The 25,468-nt window shown below is 34.1% G+C and overlaps 1 protein-coding gene across 1 annotated transcript in view; it reads right to left on the bottom strand.

Moving 5' to 3' along the window:
• The window catches only part of ATRX (ATRX chromatin remodeler), a 214,071-nt gene that overhangs the window by 172,773 nt on the left and 15,830 nt on the right, over window positions 1–25,468 (bottom strand). Inside the window, exons 2-9 of the mRNA XM_068963358.1 lie at window positions 19,099–19,154; window positions 18,175–18,227; window positions 17,170–17,294; window positions 13,896–14,009; window positions 9,750–9,859; window positions 7,938–8,005; window positions 4,576–7,640; window positions 530–602 (exon numbers count right to left, since the gene is read on the bottom strand). Of these exons, the coding sequence (XP_068819459.1) occupies window positions 530–602; window positions 4,576–7,640; window positions 7,938–8,005; window positions 9,750–9,859; window positions 13,896–14,009; window positions 17,170–17,294; window positions 18,175–18,227; window positions 19,099–19,154 (3,664 nt within the window). The remainder of the gene's footprint in view (window positions 1–529; window positions 603–4,575; window positions 7,641–7,937; window positions 8,006–9,749; window positions 9,860–13,895; window positions 14,010–17,169; window positions 17,295–18,174; window positions 18,228–19,098; window positions 19,155–25,468) is intronic.

The following is a 25,468-nucleotide window of genomic DNA, read 5'->3' as shown; positions in this document are numbered from 1 at the left end:
AAACTGTTAAAATCTAAATCAGTCTAGACACTGTGCAAATAGATACTTATTTTGAAAGCAATTTCTTAATCATCTGACCAGTCTCCTTTTTTCACTTTGAACAGGTTTTAATGAATAGGATCATCACATTGGATGGCAATTTAAAACAATAATCAATATTGAGGATAGAGATTTCTGCTGTCAACAATTTTTGAGATATGATTCACTTTCACTAATAAATAATCTGTCAAAATTAAAATATTCTCAAAAACTTATCACAGTTTACATGAAACATAAAAATTGACAGTGCTGTATTTATAACACACCCTATGCTGGATGTGTTGATATTTATATTTATTTTCTCTTAAGGTTTCAGAGTTACCCCATTTTATTGGCCTGCCTTTGAAACATGGAGGAAGACTGCAAGTTAGTCTTTCTAAAGCTGGCACTCCTGGTTTGTACAACTTGCTTTCGATTCTGATGCTGCTCTTTGTGCCCATGCCTAGGGTGTGTTATAATCTTTTTAAAGTCCTTACAGATGGAATCATACCTATTTTCAGGATCATTGTCATCGTCGTCATCATCCACTGTGACAGGCACTGATTTAGATAAGGCTTCGTCTCCTTGAGGGAATAAAAGTGTACTTAAAATTATCTACATAAGTAAAATCATGTAAAATAAAACTGAAAGCCAAAAACTTTAAAATAACTAGTGAGTCCTAAACTATGCTCTGGGATCCAAAACATGAATAAAAATAATTTATAAGGAAAGTACAATGTGGAATTTAAGAAGTGTCAGCAGCAAAATAATAAATAGTTGGATCTTATATATTTCAAAGTTTCTTCCCACAGCACAAGAATTTTAAAACTCATCCTTCCTAGTAACAAATATTTTATCATTCACCATCATATTAGCATAAGTTTCTCACTGAAGTAGGCTTTGTACTGACCCATTTAAAGTTAACAGATGTCTAACTTTTTCTGTATCATTGAAGAATTTTTTTTAAATGCTACCAATACTTGGTGATATCAAGTAACTGTAAAATATACTTGAATTTGTATGGTGCTCATGAGTAGAATCACCCAGAGATATATTAAAGTACAGTAAAACTTATTTCCTTACAAAAAGTAACATTTCTATCTGTTGATTAAAACTATAAAGTGATTAGGAGAAGGAAATGGCAACCCACTCCAGTATTCTTGCCTGAAGAATCCCGTGGACAGAGGAGCCTGGTGGGATGCTGTCCATGGGGTCGCACAGAGTCAGACATGACTGAAGCGACTTAGCATGCATGCATGCATTGGAAAACGAAATGGCAACCCACTCCAGTGTTCTTGCCTGGAGAATCCCAGGGACAGAGGAGCCTGGTGGGCTGCCGTCTATGGGGTCGCACAGAGTTGGACATGACTGAAGCGACTTAGCAGCAGCAGCAGCATAAAGAGATTAAGAAAATTTGTACATTTCATTGGATATAAATTTTGCCTCAGAAACAAACATTGTACCCTAGTTAATACTATAAATGCTGAAGTAATCAGGGAGAATTATTCAAATGCATCAAAAATTTCAAGGGCATTAATAACACTGAGTGAAGAAAGACAATTTCAAAAGGTTATACACTTCATGATTCCATCTCAAAATAACAGAATTACAGAGATGGAAATCAGATTAACAGTTGCCACAGGTTAAGAATGGGGATATGGAAGGAAGTGCGTATAGGGCTAGCACAAGGGAACCTTGTGGTAATGAAACAGTTCAATATATTGGTTGTTGTGGTAGCTATACAAAGCTACACGATACAAATTTTGCACAGAATTATACTTACACACACACAACCACACATACACACAAATGAAGGAGTACATGTAAAACTGATGAAATCTGAATAAATCATCAGTTTCCTGGTTATGACACTGTACTATAATTATGAAAGATTGATACCATTGGAGGAAATTAATGAAAGACATCCAAGACCTTCTGTATACTTTCTTTCAACTTCCTGTGAATTTATAATTATTTCAAAATAAACAAAAGAGGGGGCAAAAGTTAGGTTCATTGATGGATAGATAGGATATATAAATTAAAGTATGTGATAAAGCAAATATAGTATAATGTTAACAGCAGAAATTCCTCCATATATTTAACATTTTTTCATAAAAAAATACTGGGAGAAAATGTTGAAGAAAAAAATTCACTAGGAACACAGACACCTATAGGTGCAGGATAGAAATATGCTAACTGTAGAAAGACAAAAGTAAATCTTCCAATTAACCTTAGCAAACTCACAATAAATACTTCATTCAAACAGTTCAATCCTCAAATTAAATATTACTAGCAATATTACTGCTGTTCCTCCTTACCACATCTTTGAAAATTTGACCCATTCTTCAAATCTGAGTTCAAATACTATCTGTTCTTTTAAGTCTTCCTCCAATATTTGGATAACTGGCTCACCTAATATTTATCACACAGACTCATTTTAGTCTTACATCTTTCTCCTGGTATTCTTTTTTTAAAAAACAAATAATGACTTATCTATGTCTATCTTGCTCACTGGACTGCAATCTCCTAGGACCATGTTCCTCATCATGGTTAGTCATGCCATTCCCGAGACCAACTAGAAAATGGTGTACACTGTAATAGATTCCCAACTATTGCTGAATAAATAGGAATCCTCTAAATTCATGGGAGCAGGGTAGGCTTTTTAAGAGCTCATAAAAATTGTCACCTGAATTAAGTTGGATGTATTAGGAGAATAGATAAATTCAGTATGCTTTGTATACAGGCAAGCAAATTCTTAAGGAATGCCACTATCATTGACTCACACCCAAACTTATCCTGGAAATCAGTGCTTTTAACATAGTGCTTATTTGCAATTCCCTGAATATTTTTTTCTGACTATTTCTACCAACAAAGTCCAATTTTTATTTATTTTAATTTTTTATTGAAGTATAGTTGACAATGTCCAATTGTTAGATGAGTTCATTCCCTAGCAAATTTGTCCTCCTTTTCTACATCTAAAAGTATAATCAGTCCAAGAAATACCCAGAGTGAAGAAAATTTGAACAACAAATTTTATTCCTTCCAACAGTTGAGAGACTGGCATCTTGCCTGAAGTGCAGAATTCTCAAGGCTTTTCTGGATATAAACATGAGAAAAGGGAAATGAACCCTCTTAAGTATTAGCCATATGTTGCCATCTCTTATTAAGAGCTAATCAATGCATATTACTTATTAAAATAGTTATTAACAGTTCTAAGCATGAGAATTGTAATTCTCATAGAAACTCTCATATGTGTCAAGTGAGATTTGGGGAGACGAAAATTAGTATCTGAAATCAAACATGCAGATTTCACTAGGGAAGCTGTTTTGTCATGGAAATCAGTTTTACAAAGTTTGATTAGTCCAACAGTCTAGAATTTGCAAATGAGAATACTCCATGTAATTTATTATTCTCACACTCTAATCCTAATGAGAGTTTTTTCAACCTACCTGATAACCAAAACATTGAATTGGTATCAAAGCAACCATTATATTATATTTTGAATACAAATTCACAATCTCATATGCAATTCAAAAATCTAAGAAATTCTCAAAATTAAAAATTTTGTAAGGTGGTACCAAAGTTTACTTGGCAGCAATATCTAATCTGAACTGCTTATTCCTCTTACATGTAAATGTTCATATGTTCTGCTGGAACACAATAGTAAGTGCAATCTCCTTTACAAAAATGTTTAAATAAATTTGAAGTGTCCTTGGTTAACTGACAGGTTTTATTGACTTAAAAAAAGACAATAAGAGCAACAAGTGTACATTTATTATACAACTATTTTTTAAAGAACTGCCATAATGATAAATATTTTTAATTTTTTGAGGGGTATCATTGACCCATACCCTTATTGTCCTAGTGCTCTATCTCATCAGGGTAGAGTAATCCATGTACTTTCTGGAGTTTTTTCTTTTTTTATTCTGTTAATGTTAAAAATGGAAACATCTGTTCATGTTATTAGAAAAAAAATGATGAGCATCAGCAACAGGTTTCAATAAAGTAAATTTAAATTTTTCAGAGGACTTCATAGACACAAAGTTAATGTGCCCAATTTAAAAATCAGGGCTGATTCATGTGAATGTATGGCAAAAACCACCATAATATTGTAAAGTAATTAGCCTCCAATTAAATTTAAAAAAAATAAATGTCAGATGCATGGCAAAGCAGTTAAAACTTTCACATAACATATCATACTCATAACAAGCACTCATCTCCATTACATGAGTAAATGTCCACTGAACTACTATCAACAGTCTGATTTTCCTTCATAAATTACTTTTCATTACTCCAAAGAAAAGCATTAAACATTAATAAAGAAATTTACCCAACAAATTTGGTACACATGATACAGAACACTAATAATGTTTCAAATACCTCCCAATGGTGACAAAAGAAATTGGAGAAAGAGGTTCTAGAAAATCTCTAAAGAATTTTTAAATGGTGTTTTCCTACACAATAAGTAACCTTGCATTTGGCTGACTACAGAGAAAATAAACAATGTAGTTAATTCAAGAGGGGAAAAGTATAAATTTTCTATTTGTTTTCCCATACCTGAAGATTGACAAAATCCAGTATGTGACGACAGCACTAAATTTTCAGTCACAGGCTTAATTTTCTGCTCATCACTGCTCCCCTCACCTATAGATTTCTGATCATCATCTCCTATATCAGAAGAAGATGAGGAAGTAATGTCAGCCTGCTTCCTTTTAGTGCTTGTTCTCAAGGAGTTTCTCATTTTCTCCTTCATACTGCCTGCCTTCTTTTTAGCTGAAGTTCTTTGTTTCTTCAGGTTTTTATTATCTTCAGAACTTTCCTCAGCATCAGAAGATGATGAGCCACTTTGTACTTCCTTGCTATTTCTATTTGAATTTAAATTCCTTCTTTCCCTTAATTCTATTCTTTTTGGTCTCTTATCAGAAAAATCACAGCCATCTTCCTTCATGGAATATTTTTCAGTATCAGATGATGAACAATCCTGTCTCTTCCTCGAACTCTTTTCAGGCAAGTTGAACCTTTTCTTCTCTCTACTCGATGTTCCATTCTTACTCCTCTTATCTTCTGAAGAATCACAACTTTCTCTTTTCCCTGGTAACTTCTCAGAATTATCAGATAATTCACCCTTCTTTTTAGAAGCTTTATCTTTTATTTTTTTGCATTTCTTTTCCCCATCAGCTGAGCTCTTATTTTGTTTTATGCTTTTAGGAAAGTGACAAATTTCTTCTCCCTCAGGTAATTTCTCAGTAGTATCAGATGATGATTCATACTCTTGTTCCATCACTTTTTTACTCAAGTCTGCAGTCTTCTTTTCTTTTTCTTCAATTTCCTTTTTGCTCTGCTCGTTATCATCTTCAGAGGATTCATCACTCTGTTCTTTCTCTGAGAACTTCTCAGCAACATCACATAAGCCACTCAGTATTTTCTTACACATTCTGGTTCGCTGGTGCTTACTCTTTCCTTTAGATTCAGCAAACTTTTTATCTTCTGGAGAATTAAAACTCTCCTCTTTCCCAGAACAAAGCTTATCAGCACTCTCTGAGGAAACATCAGGCTGCTGCTTCTTAGAGAGGCGATCTCTCAATTCCATGATGGTCTTGTCTTTATCAACTGTGCCTTCTGCTGAAGAGAAATTCTCTCTCTCTTGTTTCCTTTCAGCATCATCAGATGATCCTTCCTGTGCAGTCCTCAAACTTTTATGACCTTGATTATCCATTCCTTGTTTGCTGTGTTTTTCATCTTCAGAAGAATCATAATCTTCTTTATTTGGAACTCTTTTTTTGGTTGTTCTGGCAGTCCCAATTTTACTCATTCTCTTTATCTCTTTTTCTAATTCTGAGTCATAATTAGAAGACTCAGACTGGTTTTGCCGTTTCTTTTTAGAAATTATAGACTTTTTAACTGATTTACCTTTCTTAATATCAAAATCTGAGCCAGAAGTAGAACTTTTTCGTTTCCTTTTTCTTTTATCATCTTTCCCTCTTTGAATCTCTGAGTAAAAAGTCTTCTTGTTATTTGTATGAGGTTCATTAATATCAGTATCTGAAGAACTGTGACTCATACTGGGCACATCTTTGAGGATTGCCAGCATTTCGTCAGAATCTGAAATGTGATCCACAATCTCTGACTGCTTAGATTTAGGCAATTTATTAGGTTTAGGATTATCTATAGCACTGTCAGAAGAATTCCGCTTATCCTTTTTTCTCATTGGAACCGAAAGTTTTTGTTGCTCCTTAACTGTTTCATTATTTTCTTCATCTGAATTAGATGTTGTACGGTTGGTTTCTGTCTGTCGCCTCAAAGGTGTAGTCTTTACACGCGGGGATCTTCGAAGATCAGATTCTTCTGAAAGTAACGGAACTTCACTTTTAGCCAAATGCTCATTATCATTCTTTTCCTGTCCAAGTTCACAGTTCTCTGGCTTAGGGTTCAGACAAGAACTTTTATAGCTATCTTTATCTTGTGGAACTTCCTGACAATCAGCACCTTTAATTGGGGAAATAGAAAGGGAAACAGGGGTGAGTTTAACATATAATTCTTTTGTTACTTTAGCTGTTGTTTTTGATTTAATACCTCCTCTGTTGTCTTTTGAAGCAATATTTAATTTTATAGAAGTCTCCAGTTCTTGTTCAGTTCCACTGTTGCCATCTCCCTGATACTCTGATGAACTCTGAACTTCCATAGCAGTCTCAAGATTTTCAAAAATGTCTTCTGGAACTGAGGAAGGAACAGACACAATATCCATGTCTAAGTCTTCAGCAGTGTTAGTAGGTTCATACTGAGGTTCTTTTTTATCAGATTTCTTATGTTCAGTACTGGCATTTTTATGTGCTCTTTGTTCCTCTACTGCAATACTCTGACCTATATGCTCACTATCTACCTGCTTTCTTGACAGTTTACCTTCTGATTTTGAAATATCCTTCCTTTCCAAAACACAAGGTTTTTCTCCTTTTCTTACTTTTGTTTCAGACTTAGCATCTATGACTTTATGCTCTTTGGTATTTTTCTCTTTGTTTACAGCATCCAAAGCTTGAATCTCTGAATTCAAATCTTCTTCTAATGCAAGATGAGCTTTCTTGATATCAGCCAACACAGACTTAAAAGCCTTAAGCTGACGTAACTTTGTAGCAGAATTGATTTCTGAATTATCTGTTGCCTGCTTCAAAAATTTAACGTAACTGGAATTCATGTTGGCAGTAGTCTCAATCAGTTTTTTTGCCTTCTTAATCATGTCCTTGGGCACAATTAGTGCTGAATAAGAGTAGGTTACAGAACCAGAATATGAATCATCTAACTTCTTTTCTTCTCCATTACAATTTGAACTGTTTTTCTTTGGAGAAAATCTGGGTGCATGCTCATATACTTTACTAGTCTTTTCATTGTCAACTTTTATCTTCTTCTTATTTTGTTGCAACAACTGTTCTAAGTTTTCAAATACGCTGTTACACGCCGTGACCAAGTCCAACAAAGGCTCTGGGTGACAAATGTAGCAATACCATTGGTTGTTTTCATCCATTATTGTAGACAGCTCCTTTCGACCAAGGTTGCGAAGAATGCACTTCTTACAGAAGGCATTATGGCAAAAGTCACAACAAATTAAGTTTCCACCTTCTGCACACCATCTGCAATTATTTAAAGATTAAAATATTATTCAAACATGAAACTCATTTTAAATCTTTATAGTACTAAACCAATTAAAATTTCTTGCCAACAATTTTAATAGCAAAGTAATTTAGGTCATTTACTTATTCTTTGTTAGAAAATTAAGATATAAATCAAGGGCTATGTGGAAAAGAACAACCTTCCATTGAAGATATCAATGATGATACCACAAAAAAAAGATTTAATAACAGACTATATAAGAATTTTCCCTCAAGTAGACAACACTGAATTTTAGTTCATCTTGATTTATTACCTACCTACACTGTTCATCCATTCCATCTGAGTCACGGCTAATATCATCACTCATGTAATACTTAAAGCAATTCTATTTAAAAAAAGAGAGAGAAAGGGGAAATTTATTCAAAACTTTTAATATTCATAAAGGAGAAAAACTTCATTTTTAAGTCATTAAAAAAGTAAAGGGAATGCATCTATGTGTGTGTGTGTATGTGTGTTTTAGAGAATCAAAGCAAAAACACTGTACCACCCCAACTAGTACTTTAGAGACACAGGAATAGCTTAAGAAATTAAAACAGACTTCCATATCATCAAGTACCACTGTTCCTTATATAAAAATTGATAGAAGATTTTTAAGGCAAATTTCTGATCTCATATGGCTAGCTACCAAAGATCTACATAAAAATATATTAGATTTGTTGTTACTTAATACTAATTTAATAGTCATCATATATAAACAGCTATTGTGTGTAGAGCTGAGCAATAGTATCCTTTTCTGCCCTATGTTATCTTTAAATCTCCAATACCTACTGTGTAAGATAGGCACTATTACTGCCCAATTTGAGAGACAAGGCTTTGGTTCATTAATATGTAAATAAATCTCCAAAAGTCATACAATTACAAAGGCAAAACTGATATTCAAATCCAAATCTGACTGACTTTAAATTCCTTCTCAATGAAATAGAAGAAAAGGGAAGGTTCCATGACCACTGATAACAACTACTGATTACTGACCTGGGCTCAACAGATTGGCCTTTGAAAAAAAACAATCACATATACAACAAAAAAGGAATGCACATTACAAATCCAATAGATGCAAAATTCAGCTGTCACAATTTAAAACTAGAAGCCTGACTGAACTGAATTCAAGAAAAGGAAGGACACAAATTACTGCCTCTTAGGCAGTAAATCTAGCTTAAGTTGGTCTGCTGCTGCTGCTAAGTCACTTCAGTCGTGTCCGACTCTGTGAGATCCTACAGACGGCAGTCCATCAGGCTCCCCCATCCCTGGGATTCTCCAGGCAAGAACACTGGAGTGGGCTGCTATTTCCTTCTCCAATGCATGAAAGTGAAAAGGGAAAGTGAAGTCGCTCAGTTGGTCTATATCTATCAAAAATTCATGCAAGATCTACAAATGGAACTCTAATTAAGGAAAGTCTGGTCTGCCCCTACAATTCAAGTAGATATTTTATTGGGAAACAAACTACTACAGGATTAATTTAGCAGTAACATGAGTTGGGGAAATGATATGCTTGATAAAGTAGATATTTAAAATTAATTCCAAGGTATTACTTATAAAAAAGTTTACATAGACTGTTAAAATTATCTTCAATACATATGTTTTTTTTTAAATCTACAATCTCCAAATTAAATCAAAACACTACTCTACATGGAGAATTTAGATTTGAATAATTAGAGTATGTAAAGAGGGAAGGTTATAAAACATATGTGTGCATACACATATACTCTGCAATTCTCCAACACACCACATTGTCCCTCACCTATGAGTCTTTGAATATCATGTTGCCTCTGATCTAAAATATACTGAACCAATCCCACTTTACCAAGCTAATTCCTATTTATATTTCAGACATCAGCTGTATCATCTCCATTATATATCAACTTCAAATTACAATGGCTTCTCATGTGTTCCCAAAGTACACAGTATCCCCCCTATCGTAGCACTTATTGGCCCTTTCATGGCTGTCTTCCCCGCTACCAGTATATGCCCTCCAATGGCAGAAACCATTTCCATCTTCATCACTGCATCAAAAGTCTGACACATGTTAAGCATTCAGATATCTGTGGAATTATCAACAGATCATTACATACCTTACAAATAAGTACTTGCAGTGAAGGATGTCTATAAATGGAATCTTTTTGAAAATGATTGACCTGTTGTCCACAAGCTGTACAGCTCACAATCCCATGAAGCCCATCTTCTAGAAGAAAAGAGTGACCATTATTCACACATAGACACACATATAAAAAGACATATATTTTAGTTAGCATTTTCCAACATTCAAATTGAGAATTAAATACTTCATAATCCTTGGGAAAATGACATTTTGGATACAAATAGAAAGGTTAATAATTTTATGGACTTACTAAAAACATGACAACCTTGACAAATTGCAGAGGTACCTTGTTCCCTTTTACAGATGCAAACCCTATTTCTCACAACAACTTGATATAACATGAAGAGATTCCATAAAAGAAGTTCTAAAAATAGGTATCAAGAGCTCTTTTCATTTTGCTACTGCTTCACAAATAAATTCAGCATCAGTTCTTAAAGAATGGAGAAGCAAGTGAAATACATAGAATAGATTCTTTTGGAACCCTATACCTTAGTTAGGTATGCCATAAAATTTTTATTCTCAAAATGGAATTTTCTATACAGATCCTTTCAAAAATATGTAAAAACCTGACAACTTTATGTTACCAATTTCCTTCCTCAGAGTCCCTTCAATGCTATCCACAATCCCCATTAACCTGCCTTTTTTCTATATTTACTCCATTGTCAAGTCCATATCAGCACTGTCCACTATTTCCAAATATGGACAAATAAGATTTGCAGTTATATCTATCTTGGCAGGGAAACCTCAGAATGGCTGGGTTTTGACAGAGCCCCATGCCACGGTTTCTGTAGAAAAACAGATTGAAGATAACCTACACAAGAATAAAAGGAACTTTTGCCTCATCCTCATCTCTAGTTCTACATAGTGCTTCACAATCTGAACTGAAAATTAGAATCAGACAAAGAATCTTTTAAAAATAGGGACAGCCATTCCCATCCCTAACACACTGAAAGTTTTACAGGTGACTCTGATGTGCAAACAACTCTTACCCAAATAAGATGGCAGAATATGATTCAAAAGAGGCCAGTGAAAATGCCTGCATTCACTGAAGGAAAAAAAAGGGGGGGGAGGGGACTAAGACTTAAAAAAAAAAAAAAAGGAAAAAAATTGTCTCTATCACTAACAAAAAGACAAAACAACACATGTATTTCTCACCTTTTAATTTTCTATTTTGTGTTATTATTAGTTTTAAGGTCCAAAGCACCAGGGACCCAAGTATCAGCACAAATATTTTTACTTGCAGAAGTTAAAAAAGGTTACTCGAAGTATAAGGGCACCATCACACTCTATAAAGCTGCTTATATTTTATTTTAAATCATACCATCCTGGATTAGTATTTGATTGTGGGTATTCATATATTCTGTACTTTAAACACAAATAAATTTACAGTGTGTTTTTTCATATCAAATAATGATTACATTCATGTAAGCTAACAAAGTAATGAAAAGCTAGAGTCTGAATGTTCATCCAATGTTAGATAATATTAAGCATATTCTTTATGCTTTTGCACATATATCACTCAAGAATTTTAAAAAGCTAGGTGATCCAATGGAGAAGTTTCCCCAAATGTGCATAAAGAATCATAAAAGATATTCACTGAAGTACTAACTAGCAATTGGGAAAAATTTGAAAACAAAAAATTAGAAATAATTTCACATTTAGGAAATGGATAGTGATTTAATTATATAACTGAATTCTATAGAACAGTGAAACGTAAAAAACCGATTATACATTTACTGATATGAATACATTTCAAAATCAAAATTGAATAAAAAATGTTGCAAAAGGATATCTACAGATACTACTTTGTATATTTTTAAATGAAAAACAAATACTTTTTGAGCAAAATTAGGTAAAAAAAATATAAAAACATGCATGCAAACAGCACATATGCACACAAACTTCAAATAATCACAACCTGAAGTGAAAAAGAAGAGGAAATAGGAATAAACCAATACTTTATTTAAATGAGATCTGAAGCAAATATTGTAAACTGTTTAAGTGGTACTTTACTAGACATACTTGTTTCTACGGATGTATGTTTTATTTTTTTAGTTATGAAATATCATAATGGTTATAACACAGCATATAAATGGAAAAGAGGCATTTTCATTTCTGACCTCAATATATTTTATCAATCTTAAGGAGAGAATTATTCTGTCATATAGAAAAATTAAACGTAAAATATGTTTTCTAACAAGTGAACTAGGGAAAGGATGTCAAAATCGGCTATGATATTTAAAAAAAACAATGGCTCCTTAAATGGTCAATATCTTTGCATTTAATTTTGTTTCAAATCATTATAAGACTATTTTATGTATAAAGTTTACCTTCTTGACAGTTTCCTAAATTAGACTTCAATTTTAGAACTAACTTCCTAGGAAGTTTGAATATTAACTAACAGTTCAGTACCTTGTGTCACTAGTTCATTCACACATGTGTATATAGGTAAAAATAGTTAAAATCCTGTGTGATTTCCGACAGCTTAAAGATGTAGCAAATTATTAAGACAAAAATTAACAAGAAAGATTTAGCTATCATATGGCTATAAACACACATATTCCCTTAAGCACAATATAAACATCCTTACACAGAACACTCAATAAAATGTTCCAGAGATGTATCAGCTCAGACCAAATACCAGCAGCATAGTAAATTAGCACTAAAATCACCCTCCCCGATAATTGTAGCTCTTTTTTATTCTCCTTTTAGCCATTATCCATATCTGAGGCACTGACTACTCCAGAGTCCCTCCCCAAAAGACACCACTAGATATTAATTTTGATACAACACAGTATACTTAGTTATCTGTCTTCCTAGAGGATCCATAATCAGAAATAAGAAGAAAAAACTCTTACTGCTGGTCCTTATCATCATCTTCTACTTGATGATTCTCTTATTTTAAAGACTACTACTTAGCTTTGGTGAGCTCTGTTGCTGCTATGGCAGTTTCCCAACTATGAATTAGTCTCAAAAAATCTTCCTTATGCTTGAAAGAGGTAGAACACCCCCTGGTGGACAAAAGACTAAACTACATTCTTTTGATCTCTAAACATAATGAATTCAATTTGAAAATTTACATATATATATATTTATACACACATCTAATACGATATACTACTGTACAGATATATTTTACTGGTACCACCAAGATATCATATAGCACTGGAATAAAATCTATACAAAATTTCAGCAAAATAAGAACTACTCTATAATTTCACAATTAAAATGATAAATATTAAACAGACAGGCTTCCGTTACACTTCTATTTAGAAATTTTGTGTCATTTCTATCTTTTAGAGACTCATTCTTTCTATCATAACGGATTCTAGCTCTGTTAATATGCCCCAAAAATACATACAGGCACTACTTTAAACTCACACACAAACAAGTAGGACACAAACTTCACTGTAGTGAACTTTTAAATGAATCTTCCTCATGCTCACTTTCTACAGATGACTAGCCAATGGTTGTGTGTATAAGTGAGGGTGGACAGACAAAGGAAGAGGTGACTGAGACAGATGAAGGGAAGGTCCCTAGCTCTAGTTCCCTTCTCCTTTCTATGAATATCTACACTGATATCCTTAAACCAACAGATGTCTGACTTTAATGCACATAACAACAAACTGGACCAGGGTCTTGACATCATCCCCAGAAATTCTAAATTGTCATGAGTGGAGTCAAGGGAATTGCATTTTTAATTTAAGCACTCAAGGTGACACTAAAGCAGATGTCCATCACTCTATGAAACAATGTTTTAGATATGTATAAAGTTATCTGAAGGCCATGTGAAGACTTTGTCCAAATCTAAAATTCTTTCATGTGAGAGGGAACACATGGTATTCTGGCATATAAGCATTACAGAACTAACATGTGTAAGAAGGAAATACTAAGCTTCTTGAGATAACTTAATAGCCACTGAAGGCAAAGGTATTTTAATCAATGGTGTTTAACCTTTTTCTGCTTCAGAGCTCAGAAAGAAACAGAAGTTATTTTTAAGTAGTGCTTTTAAAAAACAATGGGCAGAAAAGTGGAGGTATTTTTAGTAAGCACATCAGATTTTCCAATATGGTCATAAACAGCAATTTAAACTCATGTTTTCATTTTCACTTGTATTTACCTCCGCGTTTTTTGAGATTTTCAGTTTTCATTTTACTTCTGCTTCTAAATTCAGGCCCTTTAAAATCATCTTTGTCTTCATTCAGCACTGGCTCTGGTTGTACAATCACTGTACCTAGAATGATTTCATTTAAAAAACCATTACACATATTAAATGTGCAAGTGAAGTACAAGACTCCAGATAAAGCCAACATTGCTGGAACATAGTTTTGTTTCTTTCAAGCTTTCAATATTTATATAAGGACCTCTCAAGAATAAATAAAACAGGGAAATAGTAAAAGGGCCAGGTGTCAACAATCAAATTACTTGTTGGAACATAGTTCATAAAAAATGGTGGTGAGGGGGGAAGTATTATGAACTGATTTGTAACAGAAATGTGTGAATAAAGTTAAAAATCTTTAGCCCAGTTCTCAATTTTTATACTGCCTATCACAAAAGCTTTTGTGACTATGAACATCTACGCTAAGTTCCACAGTTTAAAAAATAAAAGGATCAGAAAAGAAAGCTTTAAAGACATCTTATTCTTCTCATAAGCTAAACCATAAAGGCAGCAAAATATTCTTAAATGTTGTTTTATATTCTGCTATTACTGCTGTACTATTCTGTACCATTTCCTAAATAGTTAAGTCAAAGATTCAGTACCCTGAAAGTCCTTACAGAGTTTTAAACAAATATTGCCTTAGGTACTTAAGTTCAAGTGCTATAACAATAAATTGCAGAATGAAATCAATTGTTGGTCCCTATAAAATCTTTTAGAAAGAATGTACTCTTAGCCATAAAACATGTGAACTGAGGAGAGAGGTTGCTAATTTTTCATTTTAATCTCTCAAGAGCAAATAAAATAGAGGCATGGTAAAAAGGGCTAGGTCTCACTTTACCTATATTGCTGGGCTTAGTAATTAGGCATTGTTGTTGTTTAGTCACTAACTCGTGTCTGACTCTTGCGAACCCAAGGACTGTAGCCCACCAGGCCCCTCTGTCCATGGGATTTCCCAGGCAAGAATACTGGAGTGAGTTGCCATCTTCTTTTCCAGGCGATCTTCCCGATCCAGGGATTGAACCTACTTCTCCTGCACTGGCAGGCAGATTCTTTATCACTGAGCCACCAAAAAAGCCCAACTGGGCATTACTGACAGAAATTAATAAAGTATAACTGTCCCTCAGTATCCATGGGGAATTTGTTCCAGGACCCCTTGGATACCAAAATCCGTGGATGCTCAAGTCCTTTATATAAAATAGCCTATAACCTATGCACATTTTTCTGTATACTTTAAATCATCTCTAGATTACTTACAATACCCAACACAATGTAAACCCTATATAAACGGCTGCCAAATGACAATCTCAAGTTTTGCTTTTTGGAACTCTCCACAATTTTTCCCCCAGATATTTCTGATCTAAGGTTGGTTGAATCTGCAGAGGCAGAACCCACGGATATGGAGGGTGAACTGTAAAACCTGGTACTTGTCAGGGGCTGCTTCCCTGAAACATAGGTCTATGTTAGTCAGCAGTGAGGTTTAACCGAGGTTAAATGAATTTCTGAGTCTCTGAAAAAACGGGGGGAAATAGGGCACAAAGGATTGAGTATTTTTACAAGCTGGTAAATATAAGTAATACCACACACACAAAAAAAACCTTTATTCACAACAACCATTTCACATATATACTCTCAGAGAAGCCCTGGCATTTGAAAAAAGCTAAAGATTTACAGATAATTCCCCCCCCACCCCCCGCCAACACACACACACACACACACACACACAGGGGGAAAAAAAAAAGATTTCTTTGTGAAGATTCTTCTATAAATGAAAGCAAAGCAGCAGAGTGGAAAGAGCACTCACTAGCTTTGGATTCAGGCAGACCTGGGTTCAAATCTTAGCTTTTCAATTTAAAGCTGAAAAAGTTCCTTGAGCTCTGCATTTGTTCCTTCATACCTTACAGCATTGCTTTGAGAATTAAATGAGTTAATTTTTAAAGAGTCCAGTACTTATACATATTCAGTATTATAACAATAGTGATAATCAACCAAATTTGACCTTATGAAACAGGTCTATTTTGGTTTGGTGGAAGAGAATTACCCTTAGTTCAGGTTAGTAACATCCCATACTAACTTTCTTCCATAATGTCACTAAAAGAAAGATTGGAACTCCTAGTTCTTAGCTCACCCAGTGGCCATCATAAGCACTTCAAGTAACAACCACTGAGAATATAATAATCCAAAGTGAATCACTACCTATGAAACTCAGACTGCCATGATAGCTGTTTCTGCCTTAGGCCACCAAAACCATTACATAAAATGATTTTCAAAGCCAAGTAAATGGTAGGCCCATTAATTTTTCTTCTTTCTTCCTCCTCTCATTCATTTATTTTCCTCATTCATTTCTTATCTATTGTAACTCCTAATTTTTCCTAGTCAAGAAATGTATTATCCTCCTACTTATCATTTTTTAAACTTCCATAATCAAAATATGTGTCACATAAACATAAATAGAGACAGAGAATAAAGTAGTAAACATTGCTGCAAATGATCAGTGATAACATCTGAAAAATCTAAGAGCCTTGAACATATTATTCAATAAAGAAACAAATCAAAACTTTTGATTCTGAAACACCATGAAATTACCAAGATCCATGTCATTCTCTCATCATGTAATCACACTGCTCTTAGGCTTGAGCTATGAAAAGTCCAAGATTTTAATTTGGCTTCTCCCCTATCAACCCTGCCCTGGCCCCAATCTAATCAATGAAACTTTTAAGATTAGAAACATAACAGTTGAGAGGAAATGTGACAAGGCATTTTAAAAAAGGATAATTACAAGAAATATATCCAAATCAAATTTAACACATAACTTCACTTTGAATCTTAGGGAATTTAAGAATGCAGTAAGAATAAATTAAACTTTAAATGTTTTTAAGACGTTTTCAGAGTATGCATTATGTTTTTCGTAAAGCAAGCACATTAAAATTCACTGAACCAAAACTTAACATACTAAACATTTAAACCAACTTCCACATTCAAGTATAATTTGGAAACTAGAAGCCAATGGAAAGAGACAATAAGTTTTCTTTTCAAACCTGACTATATATTCTAAATATTTAACCTCACGAACACACATTATCATTACCATACTAATACATTTCCAAACCACTGCTACTAAAATGTCAGGTTTGGTCCTTGACACACAGCTTACAATAATCAATTTCTAATTTTATAGTAATGACATTTAAAGATATTTTTCAACTTTAACTTCATATAAAAAATTAATACACTTTACCTTTTGGCAAGCTTTGCATAGTAATATCATTTTCTGAATTTTCATTAGAAGCATCTTCATTTACAGTTTCATCCAAAGGTTTTTCATCATCAGATTCTACATACTTTGTTACAATTGAAGGTTTCCTACGAAAAAATTAAGTCCATAGAATTACAGACATTTCTGACAATTGAAAAACACCCAAATAATATAAATAACATGTTTAGATTAAGTAGTGGCTCTTAACCAGGGATACATATCAGAATCACCTAGGGAAGCATACATCTCTATACCACATTACAATTTAGAAGGTCTTCAGCAGGACCAGGGCATGCGCACTCTAAAAAAGGAAAGAGTGTTTAGAGGGGAACTCCTATTTAAGAACCACTACTTTAGGGAATAAGTAAATAACAAACAAACTGTGATTATTAAAAGACATTTACTTCCACTAGTTTTTTTAAAAAGTCCAATAGAATAAACAGCAAACTTCTAATAAAAACTATATTTCATAGTATATTACATATTACATTATGCTTAGAAGTAATTTCAGTCTTTATGTACAATTCACTTTGACAATTTAACACAGATAAGTATTTTAACCACTCTTTGATCTTCTTATAACTTCCTTATAACTATTATGGCTACCATTTCCCATCCTAGACAATTTCGTATAACCCTAAAAAACTCATATTGCCTCATGAGACATTTAACATTTCATTTTTCCTTTTCTCTTTTTTTTTTAAAGCACATATATTATCTGAAAGGAATTACCTATATACTGCCAGGGCCACTAGTACATAATAAATCCTCCCCTGGGAAAATCTTAGTTAAAATTAAAAGTCAAGTGATAGATACAAGAGGATTCATTATATTACACAGCCCTTTTTAAAATATATATGCTTGTATAAATTAGTTTACTTAGAACAAGAGTGCTTGAAGTTTAGGAAAAAACAGATTATTCTAATAAAAAGGAAATAAAACAACCTGAAAAAGAAAGTAACTTTTTTCCCTCCAGTATCAACCAACCTCTTTGATCGTGAGGATCCTGACGATTTGGATTTTTCTGCAGAGCTAGCTCCCTAAATGCAAGAAGTAAGTACAAAAGTGAGTAAAACTCTGAGAAACATCCCTACAATTATTTTCCTATACCAACATCTATAATATAACAGTAGAATGAGACATAATTTATATGCCTAAAACATTTTTCTAAAAGAAACATCAATAACTAATTCTCATTTACTCTCAAGGTTTCCTTGATTCAAGACTATCTCTTTTTGTTAAATTATTACTGTTGAATTTTGAGGAATAGAAAATGATACACTGCTGTATACCACGATCTTGGCCTATGCCGACAAACACAAAACGAAGATGTACAGGTAACCAGATCTCAATAGACAGTTTTAAGAATCTAAAAATGTGTCATTTTCTCTATCCTAAATATGGCACAGAGTACCTTCGACAATTTTCTCAGAGATACTAAATTTACCTCCATTTTGCCAATATAATCAGTATATTTTATTGGATTCAATTTTTCACACTGGATAGAAAGAATCCTAAAACACAGTGTAGGCTGGCATTATCAGGTGAAGGATCTCAGGATGGGTTCTGATAATAATGCTGAAGAGATTCTGAATATCCATCTCAGAACCATAAGGTTATGCCCATAACAACCACCTTGAGCACCACTGTTACAATATAATAACATTCAAATACCTGTTAGCTAGGTTCAGTAGTCTGACTTTAGGTGAAGCAAACCACAGCACTAACAAAAACAGTAAACACCATCAAAAAGTGAACAATTACTGAAAATAAAGTCATCATAATAATGCTTGGTTATAACAGTAAACTCAAACACATGCATATATTAAATAAAACCAAACTGATGACACCTACTCTAGTTGGTTAGTAGTATGCAATAAATATCTTTTAAATGCTCCAAGTTATTCTTACCTCTTCCCTGCTGTTCTCCATCATATCAGAGTTATTGCCAGACCCACTGACTTTATCTTAAAAGACAAGAAATGAAAACATTATTTATCTCTTTGGTGCATTATCAAACAGAACACCAATACCTACAATTCTGTGAACCCATTTTTCAATCTATGCTGTATGGCAGTATTGGTAACACTTTACTCACATTAAAATATAAGAGTTTTCTATCAACTATACTCCAGTAAAAATATTTTTAATATATTGCTTTGGTTAAAAAATGTTTTCTGCCTATAATCACCCTTTTGACACACCAATCCCTTTTTAAAAGGCATTTCTGAAAGGTGCAGTATGTAATCAAAACATTTCCTATTGTAACCTTTTAAAGATTTTCTCTTAAAAGAAAATTTAAGTTCCATCTTCTACTAAAAATAAAAACATACTATTAACTAATTGCACTGAGTTAGCCAAAAAGTTCATTCAGGTTTCCCCATAACATCTTCCAGAAAAACCCAAATGAACTTTTTGGCAAACCCAATATATTTCCCTTTATCAGTAAAGACTTTAGTAGATTAAACCTAAAGAAAGCAGAGGAAAGGAAATAATAATGATTAGAACAGAAATTAGTGAACCAGGGAACAGAAAAACAATAGAGGAAAATCAATGAAATCAAAATAAGTTCTTTAAAAAGATGAGAAAAATTGGAAAAAAAAAAAAAACACCTAGGCTACATGGACCAAGAAAAAAGGACACAGATGAGAAGTTAAAAGGAGATGTTGCTATTTACCTTAAAGAAATTAAAATATTATAAAGGAATATCATGAACAATTGTATGCCAAAAACTTAGATAACCTAAATGAAATGGACAAATTTTTAAACACACATAAATTACTGAAGTTGACACAAGAATCAATAAACAACGTGAACAGATCTGTAACTGAAAAGACTGAATTAGTAATCAAAAATCTACCCACAAAGAAAAGCAAAGGTCCAGATGGTATAACCACAAAATTACACCAAACATTCAAAAAAGAAAAAAAGAATTAACTCCATTTTTTTCATAAAGTCTTCTAATAAAAATGGAGGAACTACATCTCAACTCATTCAATGAGACCAGTATCACATCAAATCAGAAAAGATACCATAAAAAGAGAAATCTACAGACCAATACCACTTATGAATACAAATGTGAAAGTCCTTAATAAAATACTAGCAAACTTCAAAAGAATAAGACATGTCTTTCTGCTACAAACTGAGAAAAAAATACTGGCAAAAGATATATCTAATGAAGAATTATTATCTAAAATAAATTTTTAAAACTGAAAACTCAACAATAATAAAATAAATAACATGATTAAAAACAGGCAAAAGATGTGAAGACATTTTACCAAAGAACATATATAAATGACAAATGAGCATATGAAAAGATGCTCCACATCATCATATCTCATTAGGGGATCAGAAATTAAAACAGGAAGATAACACTCTACACCTATTAAAATGGATGAAATACAGAACACTGACTATACTAAATGCTGGTACAGATGTGGAAAAACAGGAACTATTCACAGTTGGTAGGAATGGGAAATGATCCACCCACTTTTGGCAATATCTTACAAAATTAACCAAACTCTTACCACCTGATCCAACAATCACATTCCTTGACATTTAACCTAATATAAGCTGAAAACAAAGTCCACTCAAAAAACTGCACGCTGATGATGTTTATAAGTATTTCTTATTCATATCAACACCTTCATAAGTAGCTTTTTCCATAATTGCCAAAATGTGAAAACACCAAGATATTCTTCAAAAGGTGAATTGGATAAACTACCTGTGGTACATCCAGACAATGGAATATTCAGCTTTAACAAGGAATGAGCTAGCAAGCCATGAAAAGACATGGAGGAACTTTAAACTTATATTACTATGTGAAAAACTAAGATCATGGCATCCAGTCCCATCACTTCATGGAAAATAAATGGGGAAACAGTGGAAACAGTGGCTGACTTTATTTTTCTGGGCTCCAAAATCACTGCAGATGGTGACTGCAGCCATGAAATTAAAAGACGCTTACTCCTTGGAAGGAAAGTTATAAACAACCTAGACAGCATATTAAAAAGCAGAGAAAGTACTTTGCCAACAAAGGTCCATCTAGTCAAGGTTATGGTTTTTCCAGTAGTCATGTATGGATGTGAGAGCTGGACTGTAAAGAAAGCTGAGCGCCAAAGAATTGATGCTTTAGAACTGTGGTGTTGGAGAAGACTCTTGAAAGTCCCTTGGACTGCAAGGAGAGCCAACCAGTCCATTCTAAAGGATATCAGTCCTGGGTGTTCATTGGAAGGACTGATGTTGAAGCTGAAACTCCAATACTTTGGCCACCTGATGTGAAGAGCTGACTCATTTGAAAAGACCCTGATGCTGGGAAAGATTGAGGGCAGGAGGAGAAGGGGACGACAGAGGATGAGATGGTTGGATGGTATCACCGACTCGATGGACATGGGTTTGGGTGGACTCCAGGAGTTAGTGATGGACAGGGAGGCCTGGCATGCTGCGGTTCATGGGGTCACAAAGAGTTGGACACGACTGAGTTACTGAACTGAACTGACTGATGTGAAAAAAGCCAATCTCAAAAAGTTAAATGCTGTATGAGTCCAACTACATAACATTTGGGAAAAGACAAAACTATGGAGACAGTAATAAGATCAATGGTTGCCAAGGATTTGGGGGATGGGAGAATGGAAAAATGGAACAGAGGATTTTTAGTGTCGATGAAGTTGAGATAGGAGGGAAGGTGGCAAGGAACAACCATTTAAAAGAATGACACTGCAATTGAGGATACAACAAAAACTGGTAAGAACCATCCAGGCCCAAGATGGTGGAAAACTTGACTTCCAGTAGACCTTGAGTCTCATTATACACTCATTGTAATATATTAGCATGCTACATGACACACCTACAGGCATCATAAGAGTTCTTAGGCTAACCATAAAAGGCCAAAAAGTGATGATGGCTCAATTCCTAGAAATCCCCACCCTGCACCAAAATAGTTGGAATAATATTGTTAGTCTATGAAATTACCAAGCCCATAAAAACAAACCACCCTCACACCCCAGAGCCTTTCAGCTTCTGTGATGGACCACACTCTAATGGAATGTGTTATCTCCCAGGGCCGCTCTCACCTTCTGAGATAGACAGCATTCTGCCTATGCAATGTGTATCTCTGTCAATAAACCTGCTTTCACTTAACTACAGTTCACTCTTGAATTCTTTCCTGTGCAAAGCCAAGGACCCTCACTTGGCAGCTCATCCCAGCTCACTTGGCAACTTACCTAAGACCTGGGATGTGACCATCCTCTCGTATCCCATTTTCCTGCAACATCTTTACAAAGTAGCAGAAGAAGGTGGTCTTCTCTCTCTCCTCACTTTTCCTTTGATTTTTAAAAACGTCACACACTAAGATCTGGGGGCAGAGCCCTCTTGCCTGCCTGCTTATACCCTTTACAAACATCCTATATTAACAAATCTAGTTCTTGTCTATCACTTTGCCTCTTGCTGAATTCCATCTGTGCTGAGACATAAAAAAATTGAGTTTCACTGAGTTCTGACACCAGGTGTGTGGTTTCAGGTTGGGGGGTTCGAGTTCTCTCCTAAGTCAGAGATTGCAGGTCCAAGTTCCAACTGAGGTATCACTGGGTTTGAGTCCCATCTGAGGTGGGAATGGTTTCAAGTCCCAATCTGGGGTATACAGTTTCACAGCTAAACTAACCTGTATGATACTATAATGATAGATAGATATCATCATACATCTGTCAAAATCCCTACAACACCAAAAGTAAAACCTAATGCAAACTATGGGTTTGGATGATAATGACTGTCACTGTAGATTCATCAACTGTAACAAATGTATATTTGTGGTACAGGAAGTTCACACTGGGGGAGGCTGTGCATATGTGGGGATGCATAACAGGAAATTTCTGTACATTCTACTCAATTTTTCTGTGCACCTAAAACAGCTCTAAAAAATAAAATTTATTTTTAAAAACTTAACAAACGGAACTTCCTCAACTACCTACAAAAAATCCCATGGATGGAGGAGCCTGGTAGGCTGCAGTCCATGGGGTGGCTAGGAGTCGAACACTACTGAGTGACTTCCCTTTCACTTTTCACTTTCATGCATTGGAGAAGGAAATGGCAACCCACTCCAGCGTTCTTGTCTGGAGAATCCCAGGGACAGGGGAGCCTGGCGGGCTGCCGTCGATGGGGTCGCAGAGTCGGACACGACTGAAGTGACTTAGCAGCAGCAGTAGTAGCAATATCATACTTAATGGTAAAAGACTGAATGCATTCCACCTAAGGGCAGAATGAGAGAAGGAAATCCTCTCTTGACACTTCCATTCAACACTGTAATGGAGATTCCAGCCAGAACAAGTAATCACGAGTTAAAGAAATAAAAGGCAAGAAGACTGAAAAGGAAGAGGTAGAACTATTTGTCTTTGGAGACAATATATCTTGCATATAGAAGTCCTAAGGAATCCACTAAAAAATAGTAGAACTAATAAAAGAGTTCAGAAAGGTTGAAGGATATGAGAAAAATAAAAGTCAATTACATTTCTATACATTGCAAAGAATGATCTGAAAATAAAATTAACAAAACAATCCATTTATATAATGGCATCGAAAAGAATAAAATGCTTAGGAAAAAACTTAAAGAAGTTTAAAACTTACACTCTGAAAACTACAAAACATCACTGAAATAAATTAAAGATTTAAATCAATGGCAAAAACAATGCATGCTCATTAAATAGAAAGCAACATTAAGATAGCAATAATCCCCAAATGAATCTACAATTTTAAAAAAGGCAATCCATGTCAGAATCCCACTGGATTTTTTGCAGAAACTGATAAGCTAATTCTAAAATTCATGTACAATTAAAATGAACCCAGGATAGTCAAAGCAAAATAGGAAGACTCACACTTAGAGATTTTAAAACTTAGTGTAAAACAACTATAGTCAGTATAGTGTGGTACTGGCAAAAGGACAGACATAAGAATCAGCTGAAAAGATCTGAAAGTTCAGAAATAAACCCCTATATCTATGGTCAAATGATTTTCAACAGGATGCTACAACCATTTAATAGGGAGAAAATAGTCTTTTCAACAAAAGGCACTGGAACAACTATGTATTCACATTCAAAAACTTAAGTTATAGACCTGTCTTACACCACACACAAAAATTAACTCTAAAGTTATCAAAGAGCTAAACATAAGAGCTAAAACTAAAAAAAACTCTTAGAAAACAACATTGAGGTAAATCTTTCTGACCCCAGATTTAGAAGTAGATTCTTAGACATGACACCATAAGTATAAGCAACAAAAACAAAAATAGATTCAGTGGACATTTAAAAACTAAAAGCATTTGTGCTTCAAAGGAAATCATCAAGAAAATTAAAGAAACACATACATCTACACAACTGAATGCTATCCAGTGTTAAAAGGGAAGACAATTTTGATCTATGCTATAACACTGACTATAACTTTGAAGGCAATATGCCAAGTAAAATAAAACAGACATAAAAGGACAAATACTGTAGATTCCACATATGTGAGGTTCCTAAAGTAGTCATATTCATAAAGACAGAATGTACAATAGTGGCCAACAGGCACTAGGGGTAAAGGGGATTTGGAAGTTAGTGACTTTAAAGGGTACAGAGTTTCAGTTGGAGAAGATGAAAAAGTTCTGGAGATGGATGGTAGTGATTCACACACACACAGCAATGTGAATGTACTTAATGCCAAAGAATTGTATATTAAAAATTAGTTGAAAGAGTAACCTTTACATTATATATATTTTTATTTTATCTTAATAGAAGTCTAGAAGATATAAAGAATCCTTATAAGTCAATGATAAAAAAGACAAAATACCCAATTAAAACTGAGCAAAGGATCTAAGTAGATAATTCTCCAAGGAACATATACAAACTACCAATAAGTATATGAAGAGATACTCAACGTCCTTAGCCATCAAGCAAAATGAAAACTAAAATCATAATAAGACTCAACTTCACATGTATTAGGTTGACTAAAATTAAAATCAAAAATCAGATAACAACCACTGTTGGCATGGATGCAGAGAAATCAGAATCCTCATACACTGTTGGGTAGAACATGCAAAGGTGTAGCCACTTTGGGGAACAGTTTGATATTTCCTCAAAGGATTTAACAGAGTTACTATATAACTCAGCAATTCTACCCCTATATATATAACCAAGAGAAATGAAAATATACGGCCACACACAAACTTGTTCACAAATGTTCATATTAGCATTATTCATGATAGCCAAAGGTAGAAACAAGATTGTCCATCAACAAAACAACCAATGTGATATAT

This window comes from Capricornis sumatraensis, chromosome X (genome assembly GCF_032405125.1).
Source record: "Capricornis sumatraensis isolate serow.1 chromosome X, serow.2, whole genome shotgun sequence".
Lineage (NCBI taxonomy): Eukaryota > Metazoa > Chordata > Mammalia > Artiodactyla > Bovidae > Capricornis > Capricornis sumatraensis.
Note: the sequence above shows the minus strand (reverse complement) of the source record. Positions and strands in the feature narration are given on the sequence as shown.